Consider the following 12,394-nt stretch of genomic DNA (forward strand, 5'->3'; position numbering starts at 1 on the left):
GAGAGGTCTTTTTAACATTTATATACAGTGTTTTGCTCTTATACATGTCAGATAGCCACTCCTGTCAGTAAACAGATCCTTAGTAGTCAGTCCAAGTAATTTAAATGACCAATAAGTCATGATAGCATGCCCAAACTTAAGTACAACATCCAATTACCATTCAGAACACCATTTAGCCTTTGGACTTTTTTTCTCAAGAACTGCATCAACAGGAGACTGCTGAACAGCCAAGAACTCAGAAAAAGACAAGACAAGAGAGATCGTCGTTCTAATGAAGATGGTTATATTCAACTTGTTTCAACAGCTGCTTATATGTACAAATATCAACCTGCATTAAAAGTCTAGTTAAGTACTATTTTTGTGTAATGCCAGAGTACATTTGTTTTACGCCACCCGTTTAGAGGTGAGTCTGTGTTCAGTAAAGTATTGATTTCTGTAACTCTACACTTATCACTCACCTGCCCTAACACATAAGGGACATAATATTTTCTCAAGGCACATTCACTTAATAAATTGTTGCTGTAACTTTCTGGCTCCGTCCAATGGGTTAGTCTTCCTGGGTAGGTGAGGGGGGACAAATGTTAAGGCAACACCATGAATATTACAAACTATACTAATTTTGTTTAGACAATTATCTAATTGTGTACCTGTTGATCGTGAGCTAACAGCACTGGTGTGGAACAGCAAAGTCATTTGGGTTTATTTTTTTAATTTACATTTATTAAATTTTAAACTAAATTACAAGATATTATTAAAAGGACACATTTTACATCTTTGTGCATTTTTTTTTTTTTCGTAACAGGTCTTTACTGTGACGTGACTGCCTGGATTTTAAAATCACCTTCTTCTTTTCAAACTTACTTGTTGTGTTTGTTCTAGGTTATGTTTCATACTTGGTCTATTCAGCTCAACTGCAATAAGATGTTCTGGATTGCGCTTCCATAGGTTCCCTTCACAGTCTGTAAAACTGCCAAGTATCAGAAGCTGAAACAGGAACTCCTGAAGGCCCGTTCGAACCTACACAAAAGGTAACATTTTACTGTATTTACATTTTTTCTTACACTTCTTTTCTTAATCATGCATTTTAAATCATTTTGCATTTCAGTGGTTAATTTAGTTAGGTTTTTTTTTCATGCTGACAAGACATTAAATAAAAAAAAACATATACCGGTACTTCCAAAAAACGTTTTACATGAAATAATCACATTTATAATGTACAGAATTGTTTCAGTTTGCTGTCATTCTATTCTCATAATTTATATTGCACTTTGATAACATCAAACAAAATACCGCTGCTAAGTCGATGTGAACTATGACGTCATTCTTATTGGAGACGCTGCTCAGTTTCTCAAGAAGAATTTGCAGGAAAGAGAATTCTTCAATGTAGGGATCCGTCCATCTAATTCTAACCAAGTGTCCACGTTTGCTGCATTGGCTCAGACGCTCAATGTACAATGACTTGCCTGCAATAGAAGTATAAATGTATGTATTACCCACTAGTACAAATTACCATGTAACAGATAAATAAACATATTTAAAAAAAAAAATCAGAGCTGTTAATCAAAACATTTTATTCAGAAAATAATAAGAACATGCAACAGTGACAATGCAGATGATAGTGACATAGCTGATAGTAGTCTTGGCTCTGAAACATTGGTGGTCTGTGCTACACAAATATTAGTATGTGGCTGATTTACATTTGATGTCAAATTAAAAAGCATTCAACTTTTATAACACGTCTGCAAAACAAAGCATATAATACATACCCAAAAGATGTCTTAGAAATAAAAAATTAGTCAGATGGGCTCTCTAGCCACAACCTCTATAAAGAATACTTTGGATTCCTACCCACTACACTATTTATGTGTACAGAAGTCAAAGGACAGATGTTTTCATTATCGATCAGAGACTTTAATTAGTGCAACACATCATCTACAAGACATTATAGGATTATTTGCTGAAATGAAACATGAGGAGATGTCCATCGACATGTGCAGTCAATCTTCAAATCAGGTTTGAGTCCTCGTCAGCTGTCCTTCAACATCAGAGAAGTGCCATACTGAGCCTTTTCCTTTCTCCCATAATCCACTGTCCGTTGGGCTCCTGTGGCCACCACTTGGAATGGTAGGTCACTGCTGCTCTCTGGTGCGTTCAGCAGAAGCAACATCTCTACCCCTTCAAGCATCAGCCATGTATTCCTCTGCAGAGCACACTTCCCTGACTGCCTGCCTTCTCCCCACAATTACACTGGCTCTCTTCTGATCCTGCCGTTCTACTTTCGTTTTCATTTTAACCTCCGATTGCTCTTTCCCTTGTCCTCTGCTCAGGCTCATCTTTTGTACTTCTATTGGGTGTAGATATCACAATCATGGACTCCAGAGCACTAATAAGGATAAAGAGGGAATTAACCATTGTACGCTGTGGATGTGGGGCTTGACAATTTTCCCATCAACACTCCAGAGCAACTCTGCCCTGGTACCATGTGCGGCAGTACTGGTCTGGAGCCTGAATGCTCCATATTTATTTATTTACAATCTGAACACACTGCGGATTTCAATTGCTATACCACACTCTATCATTGTAGCCGATATCAGCATTGAAGACACTCAAGTGACAGTACCAATAAATCCAAGGCTTCGAGTTAAAAATGGGAACAGTGAATGAATTGGCTTAATTTTTCTCCAAAATGCTTAGAATACCAAACTATGAAAATATTTTCCGAACCTGCCATTTTCAGGTATTGGGTGGGAGCCCATCATAGAGATATCTGAATAAGTTTATACAAGTGGCTCAAATTATGATGTATTTTAATGACCGATCAACACAAATTCAGGCCTATTGGTGTTCCCTGAGAAAGCCTCATGCCAAATCTAATATGTTCCAAGATATGATTTTACTGTAAAATAGAATTACGAATAACTACCTAAGACAAGGTGGTTTGGAGTGGACCAGTCAGGTAAATATAAGGTAAAGTGTTTTCCTATTCAAATTTTTTTATATTTACCATATTGTCCCACGCCTGGTCACTTTTATTTTGGATCAGCTTAATAGTCACATTTTTGTCCTGCTAACAAATGACTCTACAACACACAGAGGAAGTGTGCTTAATCAAATATGTGCAACATCTTCATATACTTAAAGCATTTTAAACAAACTGCCTTAACAAATTTCAAAGAATGTAACTTCAAAAGTTTCTCACCGACAGCTGGCCGAAGCGAGGATACAATCCAGACAGATACTTGGTTTGGGAAAATGGCTTTCAGATGTGAAGTCCTAAAGTGGTACATGAGGTATTTCTTGGCTTTCTCTTCTGGGATACTGAGTCCAACTTGAACTTTGAAGTTACTGAAGTATGAGGGAACATATCTATGCTGTCGCTTAATTGAACAGATAATGATTAGATGAAAGTGAGGATCAGCATTTTGCACCAGTTCTTCATAAATTTCTCCTAGTCTAACACCCACATCATATGCCAGTAGGCAAGGATTGATAAGTGTGAAAATCTTTCCTCTTTCATTCTGACTAATCCCCAGTGCCCTACGAAGAAAAAGCTCAACTAGTTCTTCTGTTGTCTCTTTACTGCAGAGAAGGACTTCATCAGAGGATGGCAATGGCTCTTGACAGCTATACATGTAAACCTCCAAAGCAATTCGCAAAATGTCAGCTTCTGGGCAAAGGACAAGGTTTGGCCTACCATCCAGAAAACTAGGACAAACAGTCCGATTTATTTGCTGTGTCTTTATTCTTGAAAGATATTGGAGAAAGCGAGCAAGTGAGCCAATGTCTAAGTGGCAATCCAAGTATTGTGCTGTATTTTCTTTGAAAGACTTCCACAAACTTTCAAAATTATGATGGACATTTTGGTCCAGAGGTACATCATTGTAGGAGTCCAACAAAACTGTAAGGTTTGTATTGTTCTGTTCATTTGGTTTAGAACAATCTACCCACTGAATTAGGTCTTCCTCCTCTGAACTAGAAAAGACATCTTCCTTTGATTCTATATTTTCTGGTGTAGTCAAGTTACTGTCCTTTTCTTGTTTTGAAAATACATTCCATGCTTCAAGGATGTCCTTGAACGTACATCCAGGTTTTACAAAGGACAGCAGATTCACAGTTTGTTCGGGGAACATCTTATATGAGAGGTTTTTTAGTTGACCGCAAAGAAATGCAATCTGCTCTGCAGTATAATAATTCAGGGAGTAAAACTGAAATCGCATGTCGCTGACAAATCTGCACCAGTCACGGTGGCATGATTCCAATGACCTACATAAAACTTGTAGCTTATCTGTGACCTCCCCAGAGAGCCTCAAGATGCACAAAGTTTGAAGATGGAACTTCATCTGAATACAGAATTCACTGTCAGAACAGCAGTATATATAGGTATGCAAGTTACGGAAAAGCATGTTCCCAGAAGCAAGGAGGTCAAGTAGGATGTGGCCCAGTCTTTGAACACTATCGAATACCTAAAGTTAAGGAGACAAATTTCAACAGTACAGTAACATATTCCTGTTTGGGTGACACAATCTATGCCCATGGAAACAACGTGTTGTGTTAAGAAAATGCCATCACCTGCATAAACATGTTGACTTGTTCCTTGCCTTGCTCCCTCTTTGAAGACATCAGCATTAACTTCTTTTGCAGATCCAAAACGTTGTCCAAATTGTAGTATCGCTTATTCACTCGCAACTGCAGTAGGCTGCTCAATGAGCGCTGCAACCAAAATACAATACTGTACAATAAAAAAAAATCTAATCATTAATGTCTAAATAATAATATCAATAGCTTTTATTAATTCAAAATAATTGTTTTAAAACACAAAACCCATATGCATTGTGTATAAATGCAAATATTCTTATATCTCTAAGTTTTTATCAAAGTATTTATAGATTCATTAACCTTGGCTATATGTTTCGGTGGTAACTTACTGCATTATTTATTCTGAGCAAGACATTTAACTTATTATGCACAGAGTACAGTTATTCTGTACTCTACCTATAAAGGTTCTGTTTTCTTCAGAAAAGTGATATAAAAATGAATTTGTTTGTTTTATATGTACATTACATGAACAGAATTCAACAGACTCTGCAAATCATGTTTCTCTGGATACAAAATACTCAGTACCACTATTTGTACAATTAATGCTGTTGTTGTGTCAACATCTGACAATTAAACCTATCAGTATGCTAAAAGGAATACCAAGTGGAATTTTACCATATCCTTAACCTGCAATTGCTCCGTCCTGGTTTTGACGTTAATCAGCATCCAGCCCTGCAGGTAGGCCCTCCAACCTGCAGGGAGTGGCAGAACTGGCACTCCAGCCACCATAAAAAAACCTCACACTGGTTCCATTCCATCTGAACTTGTGTGGTGCAGAGGTGTCACCCATTGCATGGCTACACTCAGGTCCCAATCTGGGATCCTGAATTGGTTTCGTCCTGTGGTGGGTGCAGCAATGTGCTGTATCAGCGCGTGCTCCTAACCTCTCCTCTCTCGTATATTATTTTGCTTATGTCCCGGTCCGTGCTCGATAAAAAAACAATGGTTGCCACAACTACTCTATCCCTCCAAAACAACTGTGAGAAATCCGTGTTCATGGCAGAGTTTTGGTCTTAGGCTTATCTTCAAGTCTTCAGTTTTTCAGTGTGGCCAGTTATCGACTGTGGTATTTGACTGTTTATTTGGTACATACTTTGTTACTTACTGAAACTGCATTATGACACTACCATTTTACAGCTCCTTTTACCTTCACTTCAACGTAAGCCTCCTGATAAAATGAAAAGGCACATACAGCCTAATTGCGACCAACAGAAATGGTCTCGCCGGCCTACATGCTCAGACTAATGCACAGAAGCAGAAACATCAACATCACGCCAGACCAACCAGCACAGGCAAGATGCCTTAGATCAACAAAGACAATGTATGACAAACCACAGAGCGACATTATCTGAAGATCAGCAGCAGCAAGTCTTGCACCTCGACAGTGAACGAAAACAAATTACACACACAACCTTTCTAAAGAGCAGCAGCAAACTGCCAGACAACAAGAAACATTACAACGGAAAAACTACAGGGATTCCATAACACTGACAACTCAAAGCAAGATATTCCCTTTATATTACGGAGTTGGCTATTCTCTGTTTGTTTAGCATATTGTATGACTATCACCAAGTCACAACGACAAACGTTTAATAATGTTGGCGTTTTTTTGCCAGGCCCTGTTTTTACCCATGGCCAGTTGTACACTACATTTTCCAGAGTTACATCGAAACCCGGGTTAAACATACAGGTAATTGTGGGTTACACACAGGGGAATATTTTCGTTGACAATAACATTTATGCAACAAATTGTGTTTTCCGACAATTCTTATAGATGTCAGTAGACTACATTACCTGACAGCCACACTTCACACATACTCACTTAATGTACCCTGCATTTCCCTTCTTATCCAATATGTTCTGTTAACCTGTTCATGTTACACTTTGTATTGTAAATATTCATGCTGTTGTAAGTGACAATAATAACATCCCATACTAATCATGTGACTATTCTAATATTGAGTCCTCCCACAAGTCACTACTTATTAAAATAATCTCCTTTCTTACTGTAACGTGTGATGTTATTCTCTACCTCATCATCATTTCATTAACGCTTCTAGTCTTGTGAAATTTTTGCAAGCACGATTTTCTAGTACTGTACATTATTAAGGAGACAGAATGCAAATTTGATAGAAATGTGGTTAATGGCTTTGAAGCTGTGTAGCTGATGTTATATTTTTTCTTCTTTCAGTACATGAATGTCCTATTAAAGCTGATAAATCATATCTAAAGATTCCAGCTTTTCCAAACTTAAGGCGTTGAACCTTACTTTGATTTCCCAAACACATCAGGATCTACTCTGCCCTGATAATATTTTATATTGCAGTAATTTCCAGACATTAGGTAATGATATTAAAACATTTATATTGTACAACCAAGGTAAACAGGCAAAAGCACATTAAAAAAAATTCTATCAGAGACTGACTGACTCACAGAAAGTTACAAGTCGATTGGGCAAATAAGACTGATTTGTACATTTAGCAACTTAACTATCCAACCTTCTTCTGTTGATCTTGATCTCCTTTGATATGGTATACTCCTTCAGAGTTGATAGCAGCCACCTGTGACAAAGAAGATTGCTCCACAGAACCGTGAGTTTCTTGAAGCTCTTGTAACCAGTAAAGGGAGGAATTCAAGTCCCTCTGTACAAAAACAAAATTTAAATGAAGATAATCTTTACCGATAAATGAACCAGTTGTAATATTTTAAAACATTAACACATTTAAGATTGATAACAGGGATTGTCATATCATTTTCTAACCTGCTTAATCCAGACCGGGGTTGTGGTTAATGGAGCCAATCTCAGCTAGCACAGGGCAAGAACAAATCCTGGGTGGCAATCCCACTCCATGCCCAAAACACATCAGGAACAATTTAGCGTTGCCAATTCACCTAACCTGCATGTCTTTGGAGTGTGGGAAGAAACAGGAGCATCCGGAGGAAACTCACACAGACAAAGAGAGAACAGGCAAACTCCAAACAGGGAAGACGGGGGACACAAACACTAGACTCCTTACTGTGAGGCAGCAATGCTACCACTGCACCACAGTGTCGCCTGATAAATGGGATTGTCATGTAAAAATGTTCCTTTAAAGTTTTGGAATATGAAAGACATACCAGCTTATCAGGAAGGTTTGGATCCCTATCCAAGGACTTCCAGACTTTCTTTGCACAGGCCATAAACTGTTCAAAGTCGGAGGAAGTAGTGAGGTCATAGAGAAAAGCAGCATATCCCATCACAGCATCATGGAAACAGGCAACTCGGTCAACTTCAGTGTCATTCTCTCCTGCTGAGATGGAGGCCAGCTCCACAAAAACCTGAACATTTTCCATGTCTGTGATGAAGAAAAGACAGTTCAAAATCACAGTACAGGTTCATTTTTAATAGAATGTGAGACTTGAGGCTCCAGAAATCTGATAGGGCACATGCTGTGGAATTTAAAATTTAAAGCAGTTTTTATTTTTTTGGAGATTTAAGGCGGACAGTTCAGTTGGCTTTATATGAGGAGTCAACACAATTTATGTTTTCTTTCTATAATAGAGTCACTTAATATTTGCTCCTGTGAAAGAAAAATGAACTGCCTGCAAGCTACTAAGGGTTAAAAGCTGACAAAGCTGTTTTGCTGTAACGGCAGGTTATTCATACAGACGTCTGTTATAAGACAGGGTGCAGTAAGCTGACCGAGGACAAGTTCCTCTTTAGGAACGCGTCTGTTAGACACAGGAAAGATGGCCTTTCCTTCTTTAGGGCCCCATCTGACACGTACACAAAACAGAAACGGATGGCTGATTTGCACAATATAAGATGAAATGCTTAGATAAACGATATTATGCTTTTTGGTAAGTAAGGGGAAGGGGGAGGGAGGAAAAAATATAAAGCCAAGTGAAAAGGGGAATTTGCACTCTTCTGTCTTGCAACGCATGAATCCAGTCTGTGATAAAAATAGTATTATTTTAATATTTAATAAAATAATAAAAATAATATTATTCAGTCTGTGAATGAATAAAAGCTGATTGATTGAACTATTCCTGTCTTCCTCAGGGGGTTTCTTCCAGACTCCAAACACATACCAAGATAGCAGGAAGATTTGTGCCTGCAGCTAAGTGTGTATGTCTGCCTATAAGGTTTACCAACTGCTATTTTCTATGGAAACATCCAGTAGCTAAAGATTTGCTTGAAAAATGCAGCTCTCTATACACATAAGAAGCAACATTTACCTAACAATCCCTGGCATGCTTATCTTCTGTTCTAACAAGTAATTTGGCCAGGAATCACAGGCAGCAGACGTTTGAGAAATGACTGAACATTCTTGAACCATTTAGCTACTAGCTAACCAATCAGGCATTGTAAATGTAATAGTCTCCTTTTACCTGCAAACTTCTTTACAGTAAATTCACATACATGTCAGATTCTAAGGTGAAATATTTAACCCTTACGCTACTCTATCTACATAATGAGCAATAAATGAAAATAGGAAGATAGTTTTTCCTAAGTTACGTAGGTTTTGGTGACAGAAAAGCCAAACAAGGTTCCGTCAACCAGTCCTATAAAGTCAAACCCAGCAAATAAAGGCCAAGAACAAAATGACATTCAATAAATTAAGCAAATTAATCTAATGTTGGTCAAAGATAAGAGACACTTTCAAAGGAAGTTACCACCAATAGGTTACATGTAGGGTCATACTAGAGGAAACTTGTGAAAACTGGGGAATCTGAATAAATGAGCATAGAGATGCTTAAGGAAAAAGAATATAGAGTGTAGAAAATAATGACTGAAATGTAGGGATACAAGGCATGTGTAGAAAGTGTAGTGGAAAGGGTGAAGGGAGATATTCCTCCCACTAGGTACATGATTGCATTCATGTTCCTTCAAATTCAAAGACAGGACATCTCAGAGATACTGTTTCTATGCCTTCTTAATATAAATGACTCAGGAAAATAGGCTCAACATGAATACAGGGGAATGCACGCATACACTCATCCATCCATTCATTCATTCACTTCTAACCTACTTAATAAGTTCAGCATCACAGGTAATTGGCATCTATCCCAGCAGCACTGGTCTCAATCCCTGGACCAATGATGGATACAGTACTAGTCTACTGCAAGACACAACTATGCATTCACTCCCCCTCACTCATACTGAATAATTTAACATCTTCTTATATAATACGCTACTGTAGCTGTTCATTTGTCTGTCCAAGATTTTAAATCACCTGTAGCTCGCAAACCGTTTGACCTATTGACCTGAAATTTGGTACACATACACTGCATGACGTCTACTATCAGCTTTCAGGGTGGTGATTGACCTCCAAGGTTATTCCTCTTTTTATTTTATTTTATTGTAGAATCAACTCTCTGCAGCGGCCAGCAGGGTGGCGGTACGGTGCATACGTATGGGCGCCATTCTCATTCCCTACCACCTTCGCCGTCACTTCCACTACCTCTTCATATCTTAAATCATTCCTGAGGCAGATTGAACACTTAAGTGCCAGCTTAAGTGAAAAATTAAGGAAAAAGTACCAAGTACTTAATCAGTTTTAACGCGAAAAGATGCAGACAAAAGAAAGAGAAGAAGCGGGCTGCTAGAGTGAAGAAAAGAAGAGCTGCTCAGGAAGCAGCAAGCACATCAACCTCTGAGCAAACAAATGCTAAATGTACAGAGAAAGAAAGAGGATGAAAACTAGGAATGCTCAAGTCAAGTATATTCACGGCACGTTATCGTGCAGTGCGCTGTTACTGGTAAAATAATATTATCAAACCTTCTTAAGCCAATTCAGGTTTGTTAGAGGACAGAGTCTACTCTAGTAGTATTGTAAGCAATTAAGTAAATAATGCCGGATGGAACACCAGTTCCTTGCAGGACCTCATCATGCACACACCCAGTTTAAAGTCACCAAGTAAACTAATACATATGTACTTGAGATGTGGGAGGAAAACCAGAACTCCCAGAGGAAAATCCATGCAGCACATGGAGAGAATGTGCAAATTCCATTCAGGCAATATCTTTCCTGGGATTTGAACCCAGGGCTTTAGAATGGTGAATTTCGCAGTGCTGATCGCTGCACTCCTCTGCCACCTAAAGACCCAAAGACATGTTTTTTGTGGAAAAAATTACAAAGTAGAACATCTTTCCTAATTCCATTGAATAAACTGACAAATTCAGAGAAACTGTTGAGGTTTAAGAGGAGTTGCTTGACATCTTTTTTAAGTGGCTTAGACAGGCACTATTATTTTACAGCTTTCATTTTTAATGTGACCTGGCCTGCTTGGTTTTTACTTGGCTTGTTTTTTATGGACCAAGGACACTGTGTTTTTGAGGGAACTGAAGAAGCTTTTGTTTTGGGACATGGTGGCTTTATTGGGCCTTTTGTCTCGCCAAAGTCTAAACATGTACAGCAAACCTTCAAGGCCCTTAAACTTAAAGAAAACTAAGTAAACTTGTATGCTAGCACATAAACACTTTAAACATATAAACATTTTTAAATTGCATCTAATTTTATATACTGTATTAAGGCTTACGAATATTCTGGATGATCAAGTTAAAAGCAAGCTGCATGGTATTAGCTAAGATTGAGCTATACAGGAGTTTAAAAGTTGATTATCAAAACATCCGTCTGCATTCATCTCCAGCAGCTTAACCCTTATCAGTAAAGCTGCATGCTGCGTTTACTGGCACAGCTGCCTATGATTTTAGTCTAACTGGATGCTGGTACAACAAGCAATTATTAATTGAACAGTTCAGTTTTTCATATGTGGGTCATCCTGGTTCCAACTTAATGATGAGGACCGATCCATTAAAAGGCCTCCAATTTTTATTAGCTCAAAATTGGGAATGTGAGAATGTGAGGAGTATAAAACATGATCAGATGTTGGTCATCTCTGGGCCAGGTGGCAAGCACGACCTTCGAGTCTTAATGACTGTTATGAAAAGACAAACACACAACCAAACCACATATAAATAATTAAGCTGCTTCCCCTTTCCCTTCAGAATCTATGTACTCTCAACCCAAATGTAGCATGCGGTGCAAATGTTTAGCTTTAGACATAATTACTAAATTTCGCATCATAGAGGGATATCCAGCCTTTAAAAATGTAAAGCCAAAGGAGTACTCCTAGATATGAAGTGACCAACACCCATCCAGGTTTTAGTAATGGACAGATCAGAGAGGGGAATAAGAGGAACCATGCATGTAGCACCTTGGTCCGCATGTAGCACCTTGGTCCTGGAGGAACGTTGTTTCGTTTCACTGTGTACTAACTGTATATGGTTGAAGTGACAATAAAGCCTACTTGAACTTGAACTTGAATACTGCCAGACCAGGATCAAGACTTACCTTTAAGATTTTGCTTAATCCATTCCACCAGGTCCTTACACTTGCTAAATTCCTCCAAACATGTGGTTTGTTGAGAAGTGATCCCTTGGAGCTGAAGTCGGGCTGTAGTAAGGCCCTCATCTAGAGATTTCAAAGGCTTCTCTCTGAATGAATCGTTTTTCTGAAAGACATTTAAATTCCTAAGTTACTGTAAAATAGAACAGAGCGACTGCTAAGGCACTTGCTGGACAGAAGCTGCAAGCTGTCATGTTTACATCTGAATTAAAGAAAAAAATATGTATGTAACCTGTAAATACAGAAAAGAAACAATTTGATAGGCTCAAGCAACTATTCCTAGCGTCTCACTACAATTACGACTATTGCAAAATGTGTAAGAAACCAACAAACTACAAGATCCTCATGTGCTGCTATAATTACAGTATATCACAGAAAAGATTTATGTGATTCATTCTTGGTTAAAA

At 38.2% G+C, this 12,394-nt stretch overlaps 1 protein-coding gene across 1 annotated transcript in view; it reads right to left on the reverse strand.

The window, feature by feature from the left end:
- rnf213b (ring finger protein 213b) overlaps positions 1-12,394 on the reverse strand; it is a 122,975-nt gene that overhangs the window by 72,318 nt on the left and 38,263 nt on the right. The window contains exons 20-26 of the mRNA XM_028818325.2: positions 11,934-12,093; positions 7,714-7,931; positions 7,095-7,238; positions 4,570-4,710; positions 3,200-4,463; positions 1,291-1,463; positions 862-1,017 (exon numbers count right to left, since the gene is read on the reverse strand). Coding sequence (XP_028674158.2) covers positions 862-1,017; positions 1,291-1,463; positions 3,200-4,463; positions 4,570-4,710; positions 7,095-7,238; positions 7,714-7,931; positions 11,934-12,093 — 2,256 coding nt within the window. The remainder of the gene's footprint in view (positions 1-861; positions 1,018-1,290; positions 1,464-3,199; positions 4,464-4,569; positions 4,711-7,094; positions 7,239-7,713; positions 7,932-11,933; positions 12,094-12,394) is intronic.

This window comes from Erpetoichthys calabaricus, chromosome 14 (genome assembly GCF_900747795.2).
Source record: "Erpetoichthys calabaricus chromosome 14, fErpCal1.3, whole genome shotgun sequence".
NCBI lineage: Eukaryota > Metazoa > Chordata > Cladistia > Polypteriformes > Polypteridae > Erpetoichthys > Erpetoichthys calabaricus.